This window comes from Ursus maritimus, unplaced genomic scaffold, assembly GCF_017311325.1.
Source record: "Ursus maritimus isolate PB19 unplaced genomic scaffold, ASM1731132v1 scaffold_23, whole genome shotgun sequence".
Taxonomy (NCBI): Eukaryota; Metazoa; Chordata; class Mammalia; order Carnivora; family Ursidae; genus Ursus; species Ursus maritimus.
The window spans coordinates 42,887,144-42,914,173 of NW_024424786.1; the positions used below are offsets into that span (position 1 = coordinate 42,887,144).

Below are 27,030 nucleotides of genomic sequence, written 5' to 3' on the forward strand. Positions count from 1 at the left end.
CAAGTTAGAGCCACCTGTCACAGGAACGCAAAGCTTTTTACATCAGAACTCAGAAACGAGGGGCGCCTGGGTGGCACAGCGGTTAAGCATCTGCCTTCGGCTCAGGGCGTGATCCCGGTGCTCTGGGATCAAGCCCCACATCAGGCTTCTCCACTAGGAGCCTGCTTCTTCCTCTCCCACTCCCCCTGCTTGTGTTCCCTCTCTCGCTGGCTGGCTCTATCTCTGTCGAATAAATAAATAAAATCTGAAAAAAAAAAAAAAAAAGAAAAGAACTCAGAAACACGGTCTCCAGAAAACAGGAGTTTATTTTTGTGTTCCGTCAACATGGGCTTCGGGATCAGCACAAACGTGGAGCGATCTCGATGGTGTTTACCCGGAGGACAGTCTGCGGGTTCACGATAACTGGAAGAGAGAGAACAGGGTCACAGCTTGGCCACATCTGATGTCGTTCATGAGCTACGGTGAGACCCTGTCGCCGAACCACCTGCTCTTCCCATGGGGCGTCCGCCTGGCACCAGCCCTCCCCAGGCGGCACCCAGGCCCCGTGTGGGCCCTGCCGGCCACGTGCCATGAGGGCTTCATGGGGGGCGCTGCCCGCCTCACCCCCGCGCTCCGTGAGCCCCGTCAGAAGCAGCAGAGGCGGTAACACCTGGAAGCTTAGAGGCCAGGAGCGGCCTGGCCTGGCCTTTCTTCTCCTGCCAGCACTACTGTCTTCAATGCCACTCTGCAGGTGCCGTGAGACCTATGGGCTGCCCGGGGGTGGACCGCCCCAACGGGCCGAACCCGGGGCTGCCTGGAGGCGGCAGAGGGTGGAGGAGAGGCTCCTACAGACCCGACCTGAGGGCGAGCCAGCCGCCTGTGTCAGGCTATTCTAGTAACTCCCAGCCACTGGCAGCTCAGGACTGTGGGTGCCACACGTTTCTCACAGGATGCCACAGCCTGCGGGTCCCAGCCTTGAGGGGCCCCCACAAGGTGACTTCCAGGGGAAGCTCCTGCAGGGACGGTCCTGTTCCCGCTCGTGGATTACCCGGGCTACCCGGGCAGTGGTGGGTGGCCGAGGACTGGGACGAAGAAGGGAAACATGTGGGGGACAAAAGGAGTGGAGAGAGTGCAGGCCAGGCCTGGGTGCTCCCCCAGGGTGGAAGGGCAGAAAATGGGCAGTCACAGCTGGACTGAGACCTGCCCGGGGCCTCCTGGGACCCCATGTGCCCTGATGCCCTCCATCCTGGATGTGTAGAGCCCGGCCCCCAACCCGGGAGGCTGGGCAGAGAAACTCGGGGCTCCGGCCCTTACTCAGGAGATGCCCTCAGCTTCCCGACCCCTCACATCACACACTTCTGTGACACCCCTGCAAAATGCCACCAAACGAAGCTTCCTCTCCTCTTCCTGTTAACGGGCTGCTGAGTCCACCCCAGGGCCCCTCTGCTTCCTCACGCATGGGTCATGAGCCCCCGCACAGAGGGAACCCACGGGTGAGGCCTCTGCTGTGAAGTCACCCCTCAGACTCACGGCTGCCGCCGCTCCAGTCCGGGTCTCCCAAGACCGCGCCACGGCCACCCCTCCGTACACGGCTCAGGTGGTCGGCCGCCACCGGTCAGCACCCACCTTGCCCCATGGCCCTCACGCTGCACATGCTAGAAGCTTGCTATGCGGCTCCCTCTCGTCTGTGGTGGGCTTTGTTTCTTCACCTCTTTGACTACTGACCTCACCCCTTCCCACCTGCACCCCCCCGCCCCCACCCCCAGCAGACCCCTGGACTTCCTGCCCAGCAGTGAGGCCGTCAGATGGACGCCCCCTTCACCACAAGCCACACTGCTGCACACCCTTCACGCTGACCCAGCCGGAAGGACAGCCCTCCTGTCTGAGGCATCCCAGCGCCGGCTCGCCGAACCCACACGCCTCACCCCATCCGCCCGGCACCCCCGGCTCTCCCTTCTCTACCAACAAACAGCCCTCATCCTCTGGCCTCCCTGCTCCGCTGGAGACTCTGCAGACCGGCTCCCCCTCCACCCCTTCCCATGTTCCATCACACACGTGTTTGCGTGTGTAAGTGCATGTGGACATATACGTGTGCCCAGAGGCACAAGGTCTGGTGTTGCTCGGGCCCCACAAGAGTGTGAGCTTCGGGCCCGTTCTCGTGTAGTGGCAGTTTACTCAGCGTGCTGCTGGCAACGTTCTGCTGAGAGAGGACCCCCCCGCCCCCGCAACGTCCCGTTTCTTTGTCCAGTCTCTGTGCGGGACGTGAGAGCTGCATCTGGTGTTTCTAGCACGGATGACGCCGCCGCCGATGTCCCTGTCCGTGTCTCGCAGGGCATGCTGCACCAGGCCGTGGTGAGGTGAATGCTCGCCTTGCCGCGGTGACTGGCTGAGCCGCAGTCCGGCGACAGCGCCCGAGGATCCCGGGGCCCTCTGCCTCCACACCCCTGGTTAAGAGTGACCTCCACCTGCCCTTCCCCATCAGACCCAGGGGACTGGGGCAGGGCTCTCTCCCCGGTGTCTGTGGCTGCCGCACTCCAGAGGCCCCCAGCAGAGAGCAGGCGCCGGCCCCCGGAAGCCGCAGGACCAGCGGACGGAGCAGGTGGGGACACGGCGCCCGCCACGCTTTCTCTAACTTACCCTTTTTCCTCTTGAAGTTTTTTCTTTTCTTAAATTTCATATTGATTTTTGGCCATGATTCTGTCTTTTCAATGACCGTGGCTTCTACGCGAACGAGATCCTTTCTAGAAGGAAGAAAGATAATCAATGACGTGTCTTCTTGATTATTTTTCAATCTTACTAATGCTTTATATAAGAACTTCCAAAACTAAGTTTTACTTTCTTTTTTGCTTATTATAAGAGTAATACGTCCTCCCTGCAGATACTTTGAAAACCACCGAGAAGCGTAATCAAGAATAGTGTAGAAGGAAGAGAAGGCTGGGGGATGGGATTAAGTGGTGTGAACTTCTAGTTATGAAATAAATCCGTCACAGGGATGTGACTCGGCACAGGGAATCTGGTGGATAAGGCTGTTATCACTTTGGGAGGTGACAGAGGGTAACTAGGCCCATGGAGGTCTGTGCTTCGTAAGTATGAAAAATGGATATGATATTATATGTGAATTATAATTTAGTAATAATAAAAAAGAACAGCACGGGGCGCTTGGCTGTCTCAGTTGGAAGAGCACGTGACTCTTGATCTTGGGGTTGTAAGTTTGAGCCCCAGGTGGGGGGGTAGTGTTTACTTAAAAACAGAAAAAAAGAACAGGGTAGCCTGTCAACAAATCTTACAAGCCTCCACTGTCATAAATGATAACAGAACACTGGTTTGGCCCACGTGTCCTCTGCCCGGCCTCCCGTGCGCCCCGCGTGGGTCCTAGACAAAGCCCAGCGTGAGCGAGCGCGTTACCCAAGGAGTGGCTTGCCAAGTAACGTGAAGTTGTCAGCTCCGACCAGCAGGACCTGCGAACGAAACGGGCGTGTCACCAACAAGCGACAAGAAGTCAGCGGCGCAAACTCGAGCACGAGGAAAGTACTGGCCACCTTCCTCTTCGTTCCCTGGGGTTCGAACCGGCGGGGATGCGGGCCGGCCGGGCCACTGTGCTGCCTCCCGCACCGGCCCGATGGCAGAGCCAGGACTGCCGTCCCTGAGCACCTGGCACGGGATGGCGCATCCGGAGAGAGTGTCCGTCTGTGCAAAACACCGTGGCTTTTTTTTTTAACTTTTTCCCGCGAGTTGTAACGCACACAGGGAGAAGCCGCACCGCACTGTCTCTGAGGCAGTCTATACCTGCTGCTCCTGCTGGGACGTAGGTTCCAGCGTGTCTTTTTAACGATGGGGAAATTCCAGGCGGACGTGCCAGTGACCGTCCTGGCGTGAAGACGTCTTTATATCGCGAGCGCAGCAGTGTTTTTAGATGCTGGAACCATCTTAAGTTTTACCGATAAGTAAAATACCCAACTGTATAAAACTTAAATATTTAAAGACGAAGCGTATTTTATAATCAACGGACTCTGTATGTTTGACGACGACAAACCATCAGACTGCTGCCTCGCGGTTGCTCTCTGGGTGACGTGTTCTCTGCCACGGAGTCCTAAGTGGGGAAAAACGATCTGCATTCGGGGTGCTTTCTGTCATGTTTTTGTTAATGTGAAATGTTCCAAAACAATGCCTTTTTAGGGGGCGCCTGCCAGGCAGCTGGTGGAATGTGTGACTCTCGATCTTGGGGTTGTGAGTTCGAGCCCCACGTTGGGTGTAGGGATTACTAAAAAAAAAGCAAATAAACTTAAAAAAGAAAGTCTTTTTAGACATCTTCACAGATACGCTCCTCAAGTCTCCTACTTATTTTAGATGTTATGGAGTAAACGTGCCCTTGCTCGGGGGCGCACGACGGAGCCCCTGCGTCACGAAGGAGAAGCGAGCTCTGCTGGCTGCTGCCGTCTACACGGTTAATTAGCTCAGCTCCGAGCGCAGCGCACAGGCTGTGAGAACACCGTCTTAGAAAGTTTAGTGCTCCCCTTGGTGTAGCTACACACACACTCTGCAACCACAAACGGAGGAGCACAGAGAACTAGCATAGGAAATTTATACATATATTTTAGGATTTATTTGAGAGAGAGAGAGAGAGAGCGCGTGCGCTCAAGCGAGTGCATGGGGGGAGAGGGAGAGAGAGTCCCAAGCAGACCCTGCGTCAAGCGTGGCGCCCGGGATGGGGCTCGGTCCCACGACCCTGAGACCGTGACCTGAGCCAAAACCAAGAGCTGGACGCTCAACTGACTGCACCCCCCAGGCGCCCCTGAAACCTTAGATTTTATATACTTTTATAAAGAGAATAAGAGAAAAACAAAGAAGGCTGTCCAAAACAGCAGAAAGAATCGTAAGTGACGGGTAGAAACCTGAGGCTAAATACAGACCAAGCAGTGTGGAGTGGCCGGTAAGGTACACCAGTCCCAGGGAAACGCCTCGAAAGCCAGCCTCTGTCTGAAAGCAGCAGCCGTCAAACCAACGCCAGAGCAGCGTTCCCGCTGAAACTCTCCATCAATGTGCGGCTGAAACGCCTCACCTGTCACTGGGATGCTCACTCTTTTCTACGGAAAGCGTTCCTGAGACGTGAGACAACTCAGCACACGGATTTTCCTCTGAGGTCTCCTAGGTGGGGGGCCAGCACAGCCCCCTCGCCCTGCCAGCCGGCCAGCCACACCCGGGGGGACACCCACGCTCCCGTCCCTCGGCTCTGCTCGCCTTCGCCTCCTGACCCCGGGAAGCCTCCACAGTGATGAACCTGGGGGCAGGAGGGCATGTTTGGTGACTGACCCCCAGATACACAGACGGCCTCACCTTCTCCAGCCGTATCCTCTCTCCACACGCAACGTCTAATTCGTTGTCAATTAAAATCAGGTCCTCAGAGGTCACCTTCCACTGGTGGCTGGCGAAGTGGACCACGGCGAAGAGCCGGCCATACTGGCCTGTGGCGATCAGTTCGTTCACCTTCCCTACGAGCTCTGCGGGGAGAAAGTCAGGACAGGCGGTGGGCCGGTCAGCTACTCACACCGGGCCTGGCAGCCATGCCGCCCGACACGGCCCAGGCCCACAGTGACAGTGATATGAGGCCCCGCGCCCCCTGCTCTCCCCCGGCAGGACAGGAAGCTCCAGTGGCAGCTGGGGGGGGGGCGGCGGGTGTGGCAGCTGGCACCCCTGGTGAGGTGAGCTTACTGTTGAAGGCCACGCCTCTCCCCACGGCCGGCACTCGGCTTGCCATTCCCAGGAGCACAGGCTCCTCGACATGGGGGGCCCGTGGCGCTTCTAGAGACATGGAATGGCCCACGGCTGCCTGTGATTCTCTGATCTGAGCACGCCGTGTGCCTGGCTCCGTCTCTCTGACTCTGGGGTGGAAAGACCTTCACTCTGTGGGATTCCCAGTCCTTATAAAGAAAAAGCCAGAGGACTGGTAAAGTGAGAGGAGAGGCCTTTCTGCAAACCAGGAAAAGCTAGAATTACACCCCCTGGTGCTAGATTCTGCCTGGAAGTCTCTGCCCACACAGCTCTGGGCTCCCATGGCCTCACCTCAGCTCAAGACCCCCTTCTATCCTGTCCCGTTCACTGTGGGATAAATGTCTGTGAGCCCTGACCCAGCCGGCCTGGCCTGGGGCTGGGGGCTTGGAGAAGAACACACACTTCCTGCCCCAGAAGCAGAGTCAGGCTGGAGCCGCGGCTGGAGAAGGGACAGAACACTGCTGACTTCACACCGCGTCTCAAACAGGACTTTAAAGCTAGAAGATGCGCCACTCTGACCTGCGTCTCCAGCCTTGCGAGGAAGATAGGACCCTGCACTCGCTCATGGCGACGGTGGCCGGCCACACTGTCCCTCCTCGTGTCCTGACACCCTGACCATTTCTGCAACTCGCAGGACAGCAGCAGCACCCACTGCTCCTCTGACTGGGGAGAAATCCTTCCCTGCCTCTGCGTTCCTTCCAACGGCAGGGAGACAGAGGGACCACGGGCCCCTGCCTCGCTTACACGGCCTGCCTTGACCATGATGGGTGCTTGGGAGTATTTGCGCAATGAACGAGGGTTTAAATTTTTCTGTCAAGGGGCAAAAATGAGCCTGAGCGTTCACACCGTGCTGGGTCTCGTCTCAGGGCATACGGAAATGTGCGCTCCTGTCCTGTGGCCAGGGGACCACCTCGGTGCGGGGAGGAGGGGGCACCGCCCTCCAGTTCCTGCCTCTGTTACCTGCATGGTGTCTGGTCTCCTCAGCGGGGTCTGGCAGGACGGTTTCTGGCCAAGGTGGTGAACTCAGCGATGTTTTAGGAACGTATCTGTAAGACACAGTTGACGCATGTGTGGCACGCCCGCGGGAAAAGACAGTTCAGAATCTGTAAGAAATGCCGTGCTCAGGCTGGAGGAGACGGGGCCGCGCTGCCGACACGTGACTCTCCAGTACGGACCTGCCCCTGGGGGGACCGAGGACAGGCTCCCGTGCGGCCTCTCAGGAGGGCTGCGTATTTCAAGAAAACACCCACTAATCACTCCAAAATCAAAATGGGAATTCCAACCATTTTATTCCAGAAGAGCCCCTCTTGGGAATAACCACCCCCCGGGCCGGTGGCCCACGGTGAAGACTGGCCCTTCTTAGTGTCCTCGGGGCACACGGGCTCTCAGAGGTGTGGGCTGCGGCGCCGCCCCCCTTCTCTCTCCTCCGCCCCCAACACTCCACTGGAAGGCACGTTCTCTGCCTCCCAGCCGGGCTCCTGCACCTCACTCCGGCATTCCAGGGCTCTGCGGGCAGGGTTCCCACGACAGGAACCCTCTGCCTGCTCTGCCCCAAGCTGGTCCCCCCCAACCTCCAACTCCTACCAGCTGGGTGCCCGCTCGGCCTTCATGCCCAGACAGGAGCCAGGCAGGCCCGGGTCTGAACCCCGCCTCTGCCACCAGGGTAGCACGACCTTGGGAGCATCTCGCGACTCTCGGCTCCAGTTTCTTTCACGGAGCAAATGGGAATAAAAGCGTCTGCCTCCGCACTATGCAGGGTCAGGAGGGGCGGTGTGCCCAGAAGGACTGGGCAGTGTGCAGACGCGCTCAGCGCTCGGGGGCCATGGCACTGCTGTCGCTCGTCCGTCCCGTGCTGCAGCCAGGCATCTGCCCCGCCCCCCGCTCAGCCTGGAGAGATGAGCCGCTGTGCAGGGAGGGGAGCCCACGGGCAAAAGGAGGAGGCAGGGTCTTTCCCACTTTCTGATCTCGTTTGGCCTCAAATTCCTGCAGTCCTCAAAGAGGGGAGAGCTCGGGAGAGCCCACATCGAATTCAATTATTCAGACCGTTTTCAAGCTTTTGTTGCTGTTCGCCACCAGAGAGGGAACCTTTCCTGACCTCAGCCTTTCTGCAGCAGAGCTCCAGCAAGGAAAAAAGCCTGCTCACCGGGGAAGAGCCGCCGCTTCCGCAGCCGGCCCCAGGCCCCTGTGCTGCTGCCGGCAGCCAGCAGGGGCTCCACACTGGTGTGTACGACAAATGCTCTCTACGCCGGGATTCTGGGCACTGTGGCATCAACTGGCCAAGAAAATGAAACCGAGCTTGCCCACTGTGCTCATCTCAGAGCACCTGGAAACACGTTCCTGCTCTGTGGCCTGGCAGTGACCTCTGATGGACAAGGAGGAGCGGGGTCTGACGTGGGAGCTCTGGCCTCCTCGCTGGGCCTGACTGTCCCCTACTACCGACCGTGAAACAACAGATGCCAGAAAACCGGAACGCCGTGGGCAAGAGAAAGAATAAGCCGAAGTAACTGACATTCCCCCCTAGGATCCCTCTCTATAACCTGCTTCTGTTTTCGACTTCTCCTTTTGAGAACCATACAAGCCCCCTGAATGTCCCCCTTCTGAGTCTGCGATGCAGGAGCAGCCGGTACTCTTGACCGCTCACCGTATGCCAGGCACTGTCCTGAGCTCTTTAAGTGCAGACATTGACTGAACACGCACAGAACTCCACTGAGAGGCACTAACACCACTTCCATTTTGCAGAAGGGGAAACAAAGCTCAGCAAGTGGATGACCTTGCGCAGGAACCCTGGGCTGCAAGGGGTGGGGTCAGGACAGGACCCAGGAGCTTCCTAATTCTTAACTGCTACCCTCTACTGCTCCTGGATATTCCTCCCAGTGGGTGTGATTTTGTCAAATTTACTTTTTGTAGTTTACATTAAAGGTTTTTTCCCCCTGGGGTGCCTGGGTGGCTCAGTTGGTTAAGCGTCTGACTCATGATTTTGGCTCAGGTCACAATCTCAGGGTCGTGAGAGTGAGCCCCGGGTTCAGGCTCCGTGCTCAGTGATGAGTCTGCTTGAGATTCTTTCTCTCCTTCTCCCCACCCTTAAATAAATAAAATCTTTAAAAAAAAGTTTTCCTCTAAATATGTTTTAATACTGAATAAACTCTTCCAAATGATACTTATTTTTTTTCTCCCAAATGGTATTTAAGTTCGTCCTAAAAATTCTGATCCAACCTTCCTGTGATTCCATCTTCGCAGTTACAAGTCTCTAATTAGGAGCCACAGCTTTCCTTAATGAAATACAGCTGCATAAGGCCTAGGAGCACATTTGTCTTTGGACGCTTGACGTTCCGTCTACATTTATGTCAAAGGTTTTAGAAAAATACTATTAAAAAGGTTAAAAGAAAATTTAGATGTTCTCGAAAACACATGCATGTGTTGTCTTGACTTTAGAAAGACAGTCCTATAGACGACGAGTCACCCAAACCCAGGTTTAGATATTACCCTTGTGGAACTGAAGTGCTCTGCGAACCGAACCTTCGGGAAGCGGACCCCAGGGAAGCTGAGGAAACAAGAAACAGGGATCGTTACCAGTAAGAAATGCCACTGCTCTTCAGAAAGTGAAACACACCAGTACGCCTGCCGGTGCCGAGTTAGAGCACCGGGTCACAACGCGCCTGCAGGAAAACCACGGTCAACAAAGTCAGTGCAACATCGCTCACAGTTACTGCTTGTGTGTGTCAAGCTGTGCTCATCACGCCATCAAAGAGGGCCTAATGCCAGAACCACTCAACCACTACTCCGTTCCTTGACCACCAAGTGCCCAGTGGATTCCGATGCTGTTCTGTGCCTCCGAGACGGCCCACAGAGCCCACCTCCTGAATGGAGCTGGTTTCTGTGACCAATGGCATGTGGCAGAGGGAAGAGCATAGCATTTCTGAGATTAAGTTATAAAAGACTGGAATGGAGGCCTCCTGCCCATGGCCAAGGTGGTGAGCTTGGAAAGAGTGCCCAGCCCCAGCTGACGAGAGCACCAGAACCACCCAGCTAAGCTGCCCCTGTACTCCCGACCGTTGGAAACGGTGTGCATGACAAACGCTGGTCATCTTAAGCTGCTAAGTTCTGGGGTAACTTGTTATGCAGCAGTAGATGACTAATACGGCAAGGGACAACGGCAATCAGAGTCTACTGAGGGAAGGGCCCAGAAATCAAATGCAGAGCTTAGGAGTGAAAAGCGGAGGACAGCAACTCAGTAACTGTTGAGGGTTTATTTATTCATTTCTCTCTGAAGATGTCCTGTTACTCCAGTTTCCTTTGTGGGGGTTCCTGGCTGGCTCAGTTGGCAGAGCATGCAGCCCTTGATCTAGGGGTTGTGAGCTTGAGCCCCACGTTGGGGGTGGAGCCTACTTAAATAAAAAAAAAAATTTCCTCTGTATCTATTTTTTTTGACAGTTTTTGTTATGAGTGGATGTTGAATTTTGTTAACTATTTCTTGCATCTACTCACGCATGTATTTTTTTTATATTGAGCTGTAATTTAGATTCCATAAAATTCATCCTTTTATAGCTACCTGTTAGCAGGTGTTCCCAATTATTGGTGTCTTGGGCTGGTTTCTCCTCTACTACCTTGCTGTGCCTGGGGTTTGGACCTTGGGCCTTAACTCTTCTTTTCCTATGACAACTCCTCTGCTGATTGCACCTAGCGGAATGAACTTAAATATCTGTCTACACAAGTGACTCCCAGGTTTACACCTGCAGCCTGGGTTTGACCATCCACTTGTCTATTTGCTATCACCACTCGCAAGGCTAACAGGCATCTCAAAACCTACGAAGGCTCCGGATTCCCCCCCCACCACCCCCATGCCTGCTTCTCCCCCCATCTAACACAATGGCATCTTCATCTTTCCAGGTGCTCAGGCCAGAAATCTCAGTCACTCTTGACCCTTTTCTTTCTCATATTCAGAGCTATCAGCAAATCCTCCTGGCTCTCTCTTTTCAAGAGATCCAGGCTCTGACCCCTTACATCCTCCAAGCCGCCACAACCTCTTGCCCAAATAATTACTAATGCCCTGCTCTCCCCATTACCTCCCTTCTCTGCACAGCAGCTAGAGTGATCCTGTGAAAACTTAGGTCAGATCCCGTCGCTATTCTGCTGAAACTCTCCAAGAGCTTCCTATTTAATTCAGAGAAAAAGCCAAAGCCCTTACAGTGGCCTACAGGGCATGCGCAGCATAATCTCCCCTCCCTCTGAGCCCATCTCTGACGCGCTACGTCTTGTTTGTTCTGCACCTGCCACTCTGGCTTCCTGGCTATTCCTGTAACATGCCACACACATGCCAAGCACACGCCTGCCTCGGAGCCTTGAGTGTGCCTTCACTGCTTTCTTCTGGAACCTCCCTCCCCCATTTTCTCTGGGTGTCCACGCAAACACCATCTCAGTAGAGAGGCCTTCCCTGACTATCCTATTTAAAACTGACCCCCCCACTTCATGCTTTATTTTTCTCTATAAGACTTATCAGCTTCTAACACACTATGTAATTTATTTTTAAAAACTGCCTGTCTTTCCACACACCCCTCCCTCATCAAAATGCTAGCTCCGTTAAAAACAAGGATTATTTATGTTTATTACTGATGTATTCCACCCCTCCCCCCATCCGTGCTTAACGCATAAAAGGTGCATCGTGGGTGAATGAATGAAGCCTACTCTGCTGAATCAGCACATGAAGGCCTGGTTGGAATACGCCCTGACACGGGACTCAGCGCCTCTCTTGGGAGCCACCTCACTGTTAAAGGCTCAGCTGGAAAGTTTCTGCACCTGATCTGCTTCTCTGTAACTCTCAGCTATGGTATTGCCTTAGCCCTCGACCCCAGAAGGAACAAATGTGCTCCCTCCTCTCCCATGGGGTCATCCTTTAGCTCTCTGAGGACTGTGGTGTGTCCTCCATCCTGTTTCCCTCTCTCATTCTTCAAGGTCCCATCTGCTTATCATTTGGGTTGCCTTCTCTGTACTCCATGTTATCTGTTATTTCTTAAAGTGGGAGTCTGAAATTGAACACAGCATTCCAGAGGTGGTTTTGCGTCAGTAGAATGGAGTAATTTCCACTGTTTTTGTAGAAACATCCCTCCCCACTTAAATCCAAGTTTTACTAATGGAAAATGTCAAGCACACAAAAGTAAAGAGGACAGAATCATGAGCCCAGAGCCCTCTCACAGCTCTTCCCAGACTCAACAGTTACCAACTCATGACCAATATTTTTTGATTCATACTGCCTCTGGCCCAACTTTGCAATTATTTTAAAGTAAATCACAGGGGCGCCTGGGTGGCGCAGTTGTTAAGCATCTGCCTTCGGCTCAGGGCCTGATCCCAGTGTTCTGGGATCAAGCCCCACATCAGGCTTCTCCACTAGGAGCCTGCTTCTTCCTCTCCCACTCCCTCTGTTTGTGTTCCCTCTCTCGCTGGCTGTCTCCCTCTGTCAAATAAACAAATAAAATCTTTTAAAAAAAAATAAAGTAAATCACAGATATACTGCTTGATCAGTAAAGATGTCAGTATATTTCTACGAGAAATAAATATTCTTACAAAAAAACACACAATGGAGGCACAGTTATCACTTCTAAAAAAAAAAGGGAACAATCCTTTAATATCGTCAAATATACATCTGGACCTAATTTTAAAACATACTTACTCTCACACACAAATACACACGACTCATTTCAAGAAAAATACACTGTCTTTGACGAACGTAACTTTTTTGGACCTCATAAAAACACGGCTGCTGCTTTTGCTGAATGGGTTAAGATCTGGCAAGGACGTTCACCACCACTTTCCAGAGGAGGACAACGAGGGTCTAAGGAGCGGCTCGAAGCCTGGGGGCAATGGTACAGCACAGGCTTTGGAGCCGGACCGAGCTGTCTGAATCACTCTTGACCCACTTCCCTGCCGTGTGACCCTGGGCAAGTTACCTAAGCTTTCTGAACCGAGCCTCAGTTTGCTCCCCGGCAACACAGGCACTGTAGCGAGCTGAAGAGCCGATGTCAGCAGAGAAGCCGCTAAATAAAAGAACCAGGATCCGAACCCGGGTTTCCCCGACTTCAAAGCGAGTACTATACTATATTCACGGCACCGAAAAAAGCGCTCAACACCGAAGGCATCGGGGCGGACACGGACCCGCAAGCCCCGTTCGCCCCGCTCCCTCTTCTCACCCCGCCAGCCGGGTCTCACCCGCTCCGGGCCCTGACGCTCTCAGGCCGCTGCGGCTGCATGCGGACACCAGTCTCCGGAATGCGACCGTCACGGCCCGGGTTGTCACGGCCGCCGCCATCTTTCCGCAGGCTCGGCCGGAAGCGGAAACAGCCTTGCGCGAGCCTTGTGCGTCGACGCATAGGGTCCGGCCCGGAAACTCCGCCTCGCGCTGCGGCTGGACCTCAGCGGCCCAGCGCCCGGGTCGGCCGGCGGCCATGGCCACGGCGGCTGTGGAGAGCTTCGTGACCAAGCAGTTGGACCTGCTGGAGCTCGAGAGAGACGCGGAGGTCGAGGAGCGCAGGTACTGGGTCGGTCGCCAGTTCCCCAGCCCGGCCGGCCTCGGGCAGAGATTTGCCCTCCCGCCCCGCGAGTCCCGCCCGCGGCGCTTGTGGGCTCGGCCGCCGCTGGAGATGGGACCCTGTCGCCTCCCGGGCGGTCCGTGCCGATTTGGGGCCCTTAAGAAGCCTTTTCTTTTCGGCCTGGAGCCCCCGACTCCCGAACTTTCAGCGCTGTGTCCGGCCTCTGCCCTCAGCGCGTCCTCAGCCCTTTCCCTCCTGCGGTGCGGGGCCGGTGGGAGGGCGCGAGGATGCTGCCGCCTGGAGTTGGGCGGGGGCGGGGGTGGGCCTGGGCAGGGTGGGCCTGGGCAAGGGACCTGGGCAGAGAGGTGGGCCCGGGCAAGGGACCTGGGCAGGGGTGGGCCTGGGTCGGGGCAGAGAGGCGGGCAGAGGATCTGGGAAGGGGGTGGGCCTGGGTCCTTGTAAATGGTGCCTTCCAGCTGGGTGTGCTCATCCTCTGTGTGGGTGTGTGGGTGTGGGTGTGTGCTTGTGCTTGCGAGCACTCAGAAAGGGCCTCGCAGGCATGGTGGAAGACCAGTTCTTCCTGGGGAGGGCGAGGCTAAGGCTGGCTTCAGGGACAGGTGGTGCCAAGCGCACAAAAAAACGGGAGAGGTGGGTGGAGGAGCCTTCCTGGATGAGGTGTGGGAAGATGGGCACCAGAGACAGCCCTGCTTGCTTCTGAACGTGAATATTCATTTAGCTGAAACAGTAACAGCGAACACTTAATGGAGTGCTGTAAAGGCTCTTTCTGTATGATCGTTCCTTTAACCCTCAGTGCTCTTCTGATGTTGTGCCAGAGGAGACTGTGACACCGAGCGGTTCAGGGACTTGCTCAAGGTGACAGGTGGAGGCTAGGCAGTCTAACTGACTGCACTGCAGACGTGGATGGGTTTGTGTGAGAGGCTTTTGATTCGAAGATTAAGAGCTTTTGCGGTCATATCCACCTGGGTAGAACCCCAGCTCCGTGTATGGCCGTGGGACTTTGCAGGTTACATCCCTGAGCCTTAGCTCCCTTGCCTGTGATGTGGGATTATTCCCACCTCATGGGTTTGCAGTGAGCACGAGATGGTCTGCTGTCAGGCGCTCAGCTCAGTACCCGGAGCAGAGCGACCACCCACGGAGAGGTAGGCAGTGCTCAGATTGACAGCGGCCTTGTGGGCTAGCTTGTGTTGTATTCCGTGCGCACAGGTCGGCTCTCTGCGCGGTTAAGTGCTGGGGGATGGGGGTGGGCGTTAACCTTAAAAATAAAACAGCCAGTTAATTTACTAGCCAGATGGGTTTATTCATAATGGCAGAGAATTGCAGTTCCCGCCAAGGAACCTGTGGCGCAGACTCTAAGCTCGTGCGACAAATGGAGGAGAGGACCTTTATTTTACGGGGTGGTTTTGCATGGAAGTCCATTACAGAAAGGCAGGAGTTCAGGGTGATGACCGTTGCTCACTGGCTGCGTTGCGGGGCGGTGGATTTCTTGTAGGGTATGCGATGTGCATCTTGCCCTGTTGTGTGATTGAAGATCCTGTCCCGGCAGGGTCTGTAACTGACCGGGGATGCTGCAACTCCTCCTTCTGGCCTCCCCACTCCACTTTAGTGAGGTTTCCCTTTATTAACGTCCAAAGGGGAGTGGATAGATTTGTATTTTAGGTGGATTGCATGGGTGCTGTTGCTTGTGACTGGGCAGGCCAAGCCCCCGAGGTCAAGCAGTTAGGAGGCAGGAGGCTGTGTCTGGTCCAGACGAAGAGAGGTGTGGCTTGAACCAGAGTTGTGGTAAGGATGAGAGGCCGAGTGGATTCATGTGGGTACAGATGGTGGGCAGCGGAGGCGGGGGCACCAGGACGCAGAATGCAAGTAGAGCAGGTAAAGAGACCAGCAGATGTGGAGCCCCTTTGGGTTTTATTTAGTGCCTGTGCACAGATCTTTGTCTGCATTTGTCCCATGTGGGTGGAAGTAAAAGCTAGTAAAGTGTAAATATTGAACTCTCGGTGTTGGGTGTCTTCTAGGTCTTGGCAGGAAAGCATCTCTCCGAAAGAACTGCAGAGCCGAGGCGTGTGTTTGCTGAAGCTGCAGGTGTCCAGCCAGCGGACTGGGCTGTATGGGCGGCTGCTGGTCACCTTTGAGCCCAGGAGATGTGCGTCTGCCCCGGTGCTTCCCAGCAACAGCTTCACTTCAGGTCTGTGTATTTGCCACACAGGCGTGTCTTGCATACCGCTGGTCTCCAAGCTGTGACTTGTACTCTTGGGAAGACCGGCGTGCACGTGGCTCGTTGGAGAATAAAGCATGGCGATGAAGAACCCTTAATTAGAAGTTCACCACTTATGTGGCTTTTTGGTAGTGTAGGTCAGCGTGTCCGGAATGGCAGCCAGCAGCCGCAGGTGGTTCAGAGCACTTGAACCGCGGGCACTGATTGCTGTGTGTGTGCGGTGCTCGAGTACAGAAGCTCGAGTACGGAAAAATTTAGACTCTCTCCAGAGTCATGGTTTTGGAAATATGATACGTGTTGAAATCGTATCTGTCCTGTATGGGGTTAAAATATGTTGTCATTAAAATCAATTTACTGGGGCGCCTGGGTGGCGCAGTCATTAAGCGTCTGCCTTCGGCTCAGGCCGTGATCCCAGCGTTCTGGGATCGAGCCCCACATCAGGCTCCTCCGCTGGGAGCCTGCTTCTTCCTCTCCCACTCCCCCTGCTTGTGCTCCCTCTCTCGCTGGCTGTCTCTATCTCTGTCAAATAAATCTTAAAAAAAAATAAAAATAAAAAAATAAAATCAGTGTACTTGTTTCTTAAACAAATTTTTTTAAAGATTTTATTTATTTATTTGACAGACAGAGCATGAGCAGGGGGAAGGGTAGAGAAAGAAGCAGGCTCCCCGCTGAGCAGGGAGCCCAACGTGGCCCCACCCCAGGACCCTGGGATCATGAGCTGAGCCGAAGGCAAACACTTAACTGACTGAGCCAGCCACGCTCCCCTTAAATTTTTTTATTACGGCTCCTAGAGAGTGTAAAATTACACGTGACTGTCATTGTATTTGTCTCGGACCGCTGTGGTGCGGTGTGCATGGTTCTGTCTTCCCCCGGCTTCTCGTGCCAGCACGCTCGGGGTACACTCGCACCAGCCCTCCTGGAGAGGGGGAGCAGCTGGGAGAAGCTGCTGAACCACGCCCCAGGGGTACCCGGTGTAACCCTCAGACCTGGATAGAGCGGCACGGCCAGTGCCGTGCTTGCTCTAGAAAAGTCCCCATTGTGTTTTGGTGGTGACGGGTTTTTGATTTCTTATTCTGATTTCCCTAACTCTTGCTCACAGTTGTTGGAATACTGGCTGGATGTGGAGACAGGGGAGGAAGGGGGGCTGCTGGTTGGCGTCAGGTCGTACACGTTCTTGTTAAGTGAGCTTCACTGCCCGCCCTCTAGATGGGGGCTGGGGGCGTTATAGCCGCACTTTGCTGCTTCGCCGTCAGGGTCGGATGTCTGGGGGGGGGGTCGTAAACTCTGAAAACCGAAAGTAAAAATATATTCAGTAGTATATTCAGTTAGTCAGCATTGTGGACTGGGAGCCCAGAGATGAAGGGTTCGTAGGCAGGAAGTCAGGAAGGCATGTCTGTGGAAAGGATCTGGCTGAAAGTCTGATGTGTCGCTGCGGCTGTTGATCAGGTTGAGGTGGGGCTGTTGCTTTTTCATCTTCTGAAGAGCAGTTTTAAGGCTCAGCGTAGAAACGTCCATTCGGGAACACGGGACCCTAAGCAGGGCGTTGGTCGGGAGGTTCCAGTGGGCATACCGGACTCTGCCCCAGGGACAATGTTGCTGTCTGCTGTTTGTCTCTATAAAGTTGGGGAAGGAGCCAGAGAAAAGGTTCAAGGTGCAGATGAAACTCATTGCCTGGAGGAAAAACAGCCCAGGCTAAGAGCGTGTCTGGTGCCTGGTTGACCCGTGGCATATACTTTCTGACACGGAATAGAGGGGGTATAAATATGTGAGTAGCTCTGGCTTTATCACGAGTGGAGTCTGTTTTGGTTAGAACTGTCTTCTGTTCCAGGTGATGAAAAGCCAAGCCAGGGACACTTCGGTGGCTCAGATGGTTAAGAGTCTGCCTTCGGCTCAGGTCATGATCTCAGGGTCCTGGGATCAAGTCCTGCATCAGCCTCTCTGCTCAGTGGGGAGTCTTCTTCTCCCTCTGCCTGCCGCTGCCCCTGCTTGTTCTCTCTCTCTCTGGCAAATAAATAAATAAAAATCTTAACTTTTTTTTTTTTTTAGAAAAACCAAGCCAAACTGGCTTCTTGCTTGGGCAAGAAGGATTGCATTGGTTGAGATACTAGAAGGTTGGCTTCAGGGCTCACGGGAAGTCGGTTGGACTTAACTTCTCTCCATTTCCTGGCTTTGCCCTCTTCTGGGTTGGCTTCCTTCTCAGGTGACACATGATAGCAGTTCTGGCCCCAACATGCCCTCAGGTTTCTGGTGCAGCTAGACAGACGGAGGACCTCTTCCCAGGTGCCAAGCAAGAGTCTCACTCTGTCTCAGGGGCACATTTGGTCCCGTGCTCATTCCTGAACAGTCACTGTGGCCAGGGATGTGGGACGCAGTGACTGGCTCAGGCATTGGTTGTGGGCTCCTTCCCTGGTGTCAGGGTCACCTGGCGGGTGAGTGAATCACCCAACAGTTACCATGGGAAGTGTGGAGATCATGCTGAGTGGGCAGCAAATGACCTCCCTCCTTTACTGATGTTCCCGTTCTGCCTGGAATGTTCTCCCCTAAACATGCTTGTGGCCCCCACTTGGCTCAGGGTTCATCCCACTTACCTGTCACCACTCAAGGGGCCCTTGCCATATCCTGTTTCTAAAATGATGCCCTGGTCCTTCTCCATCCCCTCCTGGGCTTTATCTTTCCTTAAAACCTTTGGTGCAGACATCTATGTCTTGTTTCTAATCAGACCGGTGCTTAGAGTAGTGCCTGGCAAAGAGTGAGTAGGCACTCTGAGTGTTTTATTGACTAGCGTGTTTGTCTTAAACAGTTCATTGATTTCAAGTCAATTTTCATATTTAATTTACGTGTTGGTTAAAAAACTTGTACCACTACTGATTTCATTTCTGAAGAAAGCAGTAGAGATAGGCTATTTGAAATATGCTGGAATTTATTACTTAAAATAGTTCATGGTTTAACTCTGCTCAATGTTTGTGTAACTTAAGTCTTTGTTTCTACAGGCGATATAGTGGGTCTGTATGACGAAGGGAGTCAGCTGGCCACGGGGATCCTGACCCGGGTCACGCAGAGATCGGTCACGGTGGCCTTTGATGAGTCCCATGACTTCCAGCTGAGCTTGGACCGGGAGCAGTCCTACAGACTGTTAAAGCTGGCCAATGATGTCACTTACAAGCGACTGAAAAAGTAAGGGTGTGTGTGACTGGGAATCACACGTTCTTTTTCCTCAAACACCACTCACTCACCGGGACCACTTGTCTTGCTGGGCAGAGAGAGCAGTTGTGTTGAGTGTGGAGTCCTTGGGGGCACTCATGGGAGACGGCGGCTGCAGGTGGCCACGCTGGGCAGGGTCTTAGGGAGGGAATCAAGGTCTGGTTTTCACCAACATCCTAATTCTAGTTTTCTCCCTTGGTAGGGCTCTGATCACCCTAAAGAAGTACCATTCTGGCCCTGCGTCCTCGCTCATAGAGGTCCTCTTTGGTGGATCAGCCCCCAGTCCTGCCAGTGAGATACGTAAGAACCTTTGTTTTCTTTTCTGATCGAAGTCACTATGGAAACACCAAGAACAGCAGGGGCTAGGGTGTTTGAGTGAGAGTTCGAGGACACACAGTTAGAAGGCATCTCTCTTCGTCTCTTCTATAAATTTCTTTGAGTGACTCATGTGGACTGGACTCTCATGTACTCAGTGCAAGGAAGCAGCTCGTTCTGTTGACTTTACAATAGTCTCTCAAATGTATCTACGGTCTTCGAAGATGTCAGGATGTTCTAGCTCAGATCTGTGGGGGTAGGATGGCTGCGCACTGTCTGTGCTTAATAGTGTTTTTGTGTGTGTTTGAAAAGTCCCAATTCTAAATGCATTTGATTATTTCTCAGCATCCTTCAAATTGAAGATCGCTTATTTCTGATGAGAAGAGTAATATAATACGTGTTAGTTGTAGAATATTTGGAAATAAAGAATCGTGTTAGCAAGGGAAACAGAGCACTCAGGAAGTTAGCCTGGAGTTAGCCTCCCAAGTATTTGTGCGCATTCTGGTCTTTTTCACGTAGAAAACTGTGTCTTTCACATATACAGTGCACACACGCACCCCTTCCTTGTCTGTGTGCTTTCTCCTGTCCCTCCGTGGTCTTGGAGAACCCCAGTTTTGAGAGGAGCATGTTGTCTCCTCAAGGGGCTGCCGTGATTTGACAATCCTCCACATTCTGACTTTGCCACTTTCCCAGCACAACCTCAGTGAAGCCTGTGGTGTCTCCAGCTACCTGGGGTGACGGGGCTGATCCCATGCCCACATGGTGTCGTGCCTGTGCTGACCACCCAGTGTTGTGTTGGCTTTAAACCCAGGGCTGCTGGGTGGTACCTCCAGGTTCTGGAAGCAATCACATTTCAGTGTTTTAGTCTGCCAGATATTTATTGAGAGGCTACTAATGCAGTGGAAACTGAATTAGAAATGTATTTACGGGGGGCGCCTGGGTGGCACAGCGGTTAAGCGTCTGCCTTCGGCTCAGGGCGTGATCCTGGCGATCCGGGATCGAGCCCCACGTCAGGCTCTTCCGCTATGAGCCTGCTTCTTCCTCTCCCACTCCCCCTGCTTGTGTTCCCTCTCTTGCTGGCTGTCTCTATCTCTGTCGAATAAATAAATAAAATCTTAAAAAAAAAAAAAAAGCGTGAGGGCAATGTTCCACCACCTTTATAAAAAAAAAAAAAAGAAATGTATTTACGGTGTTTTAGGGAGCATGGTACATTGTGGTTAGGCGGATACCTAAGGAAAAGGGACACGGTGTGGAGAGCGGGGTGCGCTGGGACTTTGGGTCGGGTGGTCTGCTGCTGCTTTTCAACTCTGTGTCACTCTGGCTGGCCCAGGTCAGGGCACTGTGCCCGGAGTTCTGCTCACTCACGGATTGGGTGTCTCCACGGACAGGTGCCCTGCAGAGCTGGACACACGGTAGCTGCTCTCGGAGCACAGAGCACAGGAGGCAGATACGGGTCTTCATCATGGAAAATTCAGTGGAGAAACATGATTCCGAAATTTGCTCTCTATTCCTTTTTGTCATTTGTTCTTGTCATTTTATGGTCACTTAAAAAGGGGCAACGTGGTAGAAATAAATAACTTATTTTAATTTTTATTTCGTTTTTATTTTATTTTTATTTTTATTTTATTTATTTATTTTTTAAAGATTTTATTTATTTATTTGACAGAGAGAGACAGCCAGCGAGAGAGGGAACACAAGCAGGGGGAGTGGGAGAGGAAGAAGCAGGCTCATAGCAGAGGAGCCTGATGTGGGGCTCCATCCCAGAACGCCGGGATCACGCCCTGAGCCGAAGGCAGACGCTTAACGACTAAGCCACCCAGCCGCCCCATTTTTATTTTTTGAGAGAGTGAGAGAGTGAGTGCACGTGGAGGGGAGGAGCAGAGGGGCAGAGAGAATCCTAAGCAGACTCCCGGCTGAGCATGGGGCCTGGCAGAGGACTTGTTGATCTCATGACCTTGAGATCATGACCTGGGCTGAAATCAGTAGTTGGATGCTTAACCAACTGAGCCACCCAGGCGCCCCAAGTAGAAATAGATTCCAAGGAACATTTACTTCAGAAAGGTCTGTTATTTTGGAGCGTGGGTTGGCAAACTTTTTAAATAAAGGAATGGATTATAAATATTTTAGGCTTTGTGGGCCGATGTAGTAGTCAGAGACAGCACGTCAGTGAGCGGCGTGGCTGGGTCCCAGGGAAACTGGACTCAGGAAAACAGGCAGCGGGCTGCATTGGGCCTGTGGTCCATAGTCTGCCACTTCCTGTCCTGGGAGGAGTGTCGGAAGACCAAGCAGATTGAGCTTGTGTTGGCCACCTGGCTCCCGGGGAGGTCCCGGAGCCCCGTGGGCGGCTCTTCCTTCTGTCAGCGCTGTCTGCCAGGAGGAAGCGCCGGGGGTGGCGAGCCGGAGCCTAACACTGTCGCCTCTCCCGCAGAGCCACCGCTGTTCTGTAACGCTTCCCTGGATGCCTCCCAGAAGGAAGCGGTCTCCTTCGCGCTGTCCCAGAAAGAGCTGGCCATCATCCATGGGCCTCCTGGCACCGGGAAGACCACCACCGTGGTCGAGATCATTCTTCAGGCTGTGAGGCAGGGCTTAAAGGTGGGCCCTGTCAACACGCATGAGCTCCCCGTGCCGGGCTCGCAGGTGCTCGGCTGGGTCCTAGCCTGGTCAGGAACACTCCTGCCTGTGTGCTGTGCACAGATGACTGATGTTCCGAGACGTGGAGTGTTATATGTTACTGTTCATTTAGATTCTTAATGGCTGAGAAAGGGTCTTTTACCCTCATCTGCATCAACACGAGTCAGTTCTGAGCGTTTGGAACTCTTTTACCAAACAGTTATCTTTCTGAGCGCTCTCCATGACTCACTCAGGCAGTCCTCACAGAAACCCTGGGTGCTGGGGACTGCTGGTGCCCCTGTTTCCAGAGGACACAGCTCAGGTCCCGCGCCCCAGTCGTGAGCAGTGGGGGGCGGGGCCAGGGTCTGAACTCTGGCAGACATGCTCTCCAGGGCCCTTGCTCTGAGCCGAGCCTCCTCTGCAGGCAGAGCTGCTGCTGCTGCGAACTGAAGGGCATCTGTCACCTGGTCACGAAACCGTCCAAGAGTTTGCTGCAAACGAGTGACTTGGCATAGGCATTTGAAAACTTAATTAAGTGATGACTCAGTAGCGGGAGGCAGGTCTGATTTGGGGTTTGACTGGATGCCTTCTGTTTGCGTAAACGGTGAGACAGAACACACCCCTATTCCCACGCAGGCCCTCGGGACATGGGGAGGAATGGCTGTGGCCTCCTGTTTCTGAGGCTTGTGTGCGCGGGGGCTCTCCACCCCGCCTGTCTGCCAGCTGTCACCTGCTTCTGATAGTGGAACTTCGGGTTTTTCTCTTCTGATTGAAATCACTACAGAAAATAGTTTTAGGAGCAAGATTGAGAGATTTTCCCTGGTTCCACTTTGTCAGGTGACAAAGTGATTTCATTGGTGGTGAGCTGGGTTCTTCAGTCCTGATAATTTCAGGGCACGCTTTAATCTTCGAGTCCTTTTTCCCCTAGTTGCAAATTATTTAACATTTCTGGTGCTTCGGTGACTAGGCGTCCTTAAGACCCGAGTTCAGATCCTATAGGGTCTGCAGGCCGCGCCCACCTCCCGCCAGCTGCAAGTTTGCACTCTGACGTGACCACTTGTGAACACTGCCCTCCTCTCTTTACCTTCAAGACTTTCTCTTTGTTTTAGCGTGAACCTAAGTGGTTAACTAAAGAAGTCACCGAACTTGAGGTTTGCTCCCCCAGGTTCTGTGCTGTGCTCCCTCTAACATTGCCGTGGACAACCTGGTAGAGCGTCTGGCTCGGTGTAAGCAGAGGGTCCTGCGCCTCGGGCACCCTGCCCGCCTGCTGGAGTCCATTCAGCAGCATTCCCTGGACGCGGTGTTAGCGCGGAGTGACAACGCCCAGATCGTCGCAGACATCAGAAAGGACATCGATCAGGCCTTCGTATGTACCTCCTACCAGCGAGCGCTCTGCGTGGTTTCTGATCTGCAGTCTTTCCTCGAGTCACTTCTGTCTGTGCTCCTCTCGCTTTTCTTTGGTCTCCGTCAGTTATAAGAATTTCAAACATCAGGGGGCACCTAGGTGGCTCAGTTTGTTAAGCGTTCAACTCTTTTTTTTTTTTTTTTTAAAGATTTTATTTATTTATTTGACAGAGACAGCCAGCGAGAGAGGGAACACAAGCAGGGGGAGTGGGAGAGGAAGAAGCAGGCTCCGAGCGGAGGAGCCCGATGCGGGGCTCGATCCCAGGACTCCGGGATCACGCCCTGAGCTGAAGGCAGACGCCCCATAAGCATCCAACTCTTGATCTCAGCTCAGGTTTTGATCTCAGGGTCAGGAGTTCAGGCCCTGCGTTGGGCTGCACGTTGTCGTTGAGCCTACTTTAAAAAAAAAAAAAGAATTTCAAACGTCAGGGCTGCCCGTTAAAAAAAATGTTTTCCCCAGTTTTATTAAGAAATAAAGGACTGTCCACTTTTGATAGAAACTTATACTCAGCATGTAATAGGGACTCAGCTGTTTTCAATGTAGTTTTGTGAGTAGGTTAGGGATCGTCTTAAAGAGGATGTTTCTTCATGCATCTCCTGGATCTGGTCCTGTTGGCTGGGTAATTGTTGGCAGAAAAAATCCAGCAGCCTGAAAATAAAAATTCAGAAATTCATCTCGCCAATTTTTGGTCCATTTCACACTCTCCCTGTGGAAGAGAGGCAGCGGGTGACAGGTTAATTGGAGATGTGTTTTATCTTGCAGTGGGGTACTTTGGTGCCCGGTGTTCTCTGATTTACACTCCGTTTGTTCTCTGTCAGCTGGTCTCACAGCCTCACGGTGGTGCCCCTCCGTGTCCTGGCCCCAGAGGGCCGGGGCCCTGAGTCCTCCTTCCCGTGGGCTTGGAGTCGTGGGTGGCACTCCAGATGCCGGTGTGGGCCCAGCAGAGGTGGGGATAGCATGAGGCGTGTCGTTCGAGGGTGGACGTGGTGTAGCAGTGCGCACAGACAGTGTTGCCTCCAGCGCAGGTGCGGGTGACGTCATTTCTTGTTCCTGTTGACTCAGTGCTCTTCAGGGTCGTCTTCTCCGTAAGGGAGGCGCAGGAAGACCCTTCCAGTGAACCCTGCCACACTCCGCCCTCGAAAGCAGAAATCACAGTGAGGAAGGGTGTCTTTTTTAGTATTGCAGAAAGTGGAGGCTCAGGTGAGTGTTTTATAGGTTGAAGAAAATTTGTTATTCTCTTGGCGAGTGTGGAGTCACGGCTGAAGCATAGCCTCTCACCTAGAAGCAGCCAAAACCCAGATCCTGGGAGGGCAGTTGCTCCTTCCTTCCCAGAGCAGGTGCGGTGACTCTGCTCAGGGTGGGGTGCCGTCTAGTTTCTGGTTTCGTCTGCGTTGACAGTTCAGAACGCCGTGCGTGTCGAGCGCCTGGACTCGGGTGACGCTGGGGGCCACACGGGCTGTCGGGCGCTTGTTCACCTGTGTGTGTCTGTTGCTCCTTCAAGACAGGTTTTGGACATTTTAGTGCCTTTCAAGAAACTTCATGAAGTGGACCAGCTGGTTATAAACAAGCACGAAAGGCGCACAAGAGCGAAGTAGGTGCGGAGTCGTGTGCAAATGTTTGTGCTCTTGGTTTTCCTTCATAGGCGAAGAACAGGCAGACCCAGGATAAGAGAGAGAAGAGTAGCGTTTGGAGTGAAATCAAGCTGTTGAGGAAGGAGCTGAAGGAGAGGGAGGAGGCCGCGATGCTGGAGAGCCTCACGTCGGCTGCGGTGGTGCTGGCAACAAACACAGGTGAGGGGAGCGGGTCCGCGCCCACCGTGGCCGCTGGAGGGGCCGGATGGTGCTCTCCCTTCCGCAGCTTCTTGGTGGGGAGCTGTGTAGAGCTGTCTGCAAACAGTGGGTGGGATCCACTCGTGAGTTTTCCTTGTGAGGAGGTTTTCAGCGACAGCCTCCGTTTGTTTCGTTGATACCGATACAGGGATATTTGGGTTTCCTCTTTTTGAGCGAGCTGCTGTCTTCGTGGAATTTGTTCGTTTAATCTAACTGATTGAATGCACAGGTCTAAAGTTGTTCATATCATCCCTTTATTGTGAAGACGCCTGTGGCGTCTATAACGATGTCGCTGCTTTCATTCCTGGATCGGGGATCTTGAAATCAGGTGTTCCCCACTCCCTGGAGCTTGCTGATACTGTCCTGTTTGTTCAGTGACTTTGCTGAGCCCCCCCCTTGGCCGAGGGGCTCTGTGTGTGTGTTGGGGAGTGCCTTTTACAACTCTTAGGCCTCACCTCCTGTTGGTAGGCAGCCAGGGGTGAGCCAGCTGTGAGTGCTTGGGGCCTCCTTGCATCTTGTACGTGCCTGCACACAGCCCGACGTGTGTATGGCCCTCCGGGTCTCCGGGGGCAGACTGGATCTTTCCTAAGCCCCCGTGGACATCTTGCTCCCCGACTCTTCCTTGAAAGCTTTCTGGTTACCTCTTGCTTGCTCCAGCTGCCTCAGAGACTCTGATGGTTTTGGGCAAACGTCCGGGGAAAGGGCTATCTGCATCGGGTGAGCTCCAAGTTGGGGGAAATAGAGACAGTCCTGAGACTGGGTTCTTCCTGGGAGCTGGCAGACAGCCCCAGTCGTGGCGTTTCTCTGGGAACGGGGCTTCAAGGGAGTTCAGCCTCCTCGCTGCAGGTTTTCCCCACGAGTTCAGCCTCCTCGCTGCAGGTTTTCCCCACGGTTGCCAGCCGTTGGTTTCAAGGCTCCCACAGAACCGGGGCACAGGCAGGGCCTTTCCTAGGAACACTGCAGAGCTCGCCGTTCTGGCCCAGGTTGAGCCACATCTTTTTTTTTTTTTTTTTTTTTAAATAAGATTTTATTTATTTGAGAGTGACAGGGAGAAGCAGACTCCATGCTGGGGGGAGAGCCTGATGCGGGGCTCGATCCCAGGACCCTGAGATCATGACCTGAGCCGAAGGCCGACACTTAACTGACTCAACCACCCAGGCGCCCTGAGAGCCACATCTTTGAAAACAAACACTCCCTGGGTTGCTGCAAGCCTTTAGCTAATTTCTAGAGCTCTGAGAAAGTTGATTCTGACAATGCTACCAGTGTTCTCGTTGCTTTAGCGGAGGGAGAGGGTTTCCGGAGGTCCTCCACCGGACCAAATCTTCAAATGTGGTGCTTGCTGGAAATCACAATGCAGCCTCCCCCCAACTCGGCAGGGTCAACTTGTGGCCTCTTAAGTCCTTCCGTCGTGTTGAGTGGGGAGCTAGGATGGGTCTCCTGGATGTGCTTCTCTTTGCACTGTGAAGTCGCATCATACTCTGAACCGGCCAAGTTCTGCCTCCTACAGCATCCTCTCCAGCCATCCCTGCTAACTCCATCCCTCAGGGTTCATCAGGATACAGTCTGAGTCTCAAAGTCATTTGTTAAAACCTCGCTCCCTGTGGCGGGCACTTTCGTACTTTGTGTTAGTACGTATGTAGCATGTTAGGGTTCGGTCATCGTAATGGCCCTGTGAGTTTCAAGTGGTGCCCACGTTTGTAGATGAGGAACAGGCTCAGGGCGGGTGGCCTGCCCGGGCCCACTGCTGGTTATGAGGCTTGTGTGGGGCCGGGGTCTTGCTTACACGTGAGCTCTTGCCACGGCGCAACTGTTCCAAGGAGGGGCTGGGGCCGTGGTTTTTGTGTTGTCAAGTACACGGGGGCTCCTCCCCTCCGCCCCAGACTGATGCTGGGTTAATTGTTCTGTGTGTCCAAGAGAACGTCTTGGAGGGGAATTAATTAAGCTCTAGATTCAGAAAATGGTATGGAAATAATATTTAGAAATCAGACACCCTTCCAAGGCCTTGGTCCCAGCGCCAAGGGGTGATTGATTCTGGTGCTTGGAATGTTGGGGTGGCCCTGCCTCGGAGCACACTGCCCCACACTGAAACACAGGTGGGCTGGAACAAATGTTCTTAATGTTCTTCCTGAGTGTTTATTCCCAGATGCACACTTTTTTTTTTTTTTTTTT

General features: G+C 53.5%; 2 protein-coding genes across 4 annotated transcripts in view; one reads left to right on the forward strand and one right to left on the reverse strand.

The window, feature by feature from the left end:
• Positions 1–287: 287 nt before the first annotated feature.
• MRPL21 (mitochondrial ribosomal protein L21) lies at positions 288–13,186 on the reverse strand. Of its 3 annotated transcripts, XM_040639576.1 has the most exons (7): positions 12,949–13,186; positions 9,232–9,289; positions 6,709–6,794; positions 5,314–5,477; positions 3,385–3,437; positions 2,617–2,720; positions 288–402 (listed from the first exon to the last, which is right to left on the reverse strand). In XM_040639576.1, exons 1-7 carry the CDS (start codon positions 13,184–13,186, stop codon positions 338–340), a joined length of 768 nt encoding a protein of 255 aa, XP_040495510.1. In that variant the 3' UTR covers positions 288–337. The 3 variants fall into 3 exon arrangements, with proteins under 3 accessions (XP_040495510.1, XP_040495511.1, XP_040495512.1); XM_040639577.1 differs by lacking the exon at positions 9,232–9,289 and having other exon boundaries at positions 12,930–13,186; XM_040639578.1 differs by lacking the exon at positions 9,232–9,289 and having other exon boundaries at positions 12,949–13,124.
• The window catches only part of IGHMBP2 (immunoglobulin mu DNA binding protein 2), a 26,445-nt gene continuing 12,557 nt past the window's right edge, over positions 13,143–27,030 (forward strand). Inside the window, exons 1-7 of the mRNA XM_040639575.1 lie at positions 13,143–13,270; positions 15,302–15,471; positions 18,492–18,675; positions 18,905–19,002; positions 21,446–21,609; positions 22,793–22,993; positions 24,675–24,822. Of these exons, the coding sequence (XP_040495509.1) occupies positions 13,185–13,270; positions 15,302–15,471; positions 18,492–18,675; positions 18,905–19,002; positions 21,446–21,609; positions 22,793–22,993; positions 24,675–24,822 (1,051 nt within the window). The 5' untranslated portion in view covers positions 13,143–13,184. The remainder of the gene's footprint in view (positions 13,271–15,301; positions 15,472–18,491; positions 18,676–18,904; positions 19,003–21,445; positions 21,610–22,792; positions 22,994–24,674; positions 24,823–27,030) is intronic.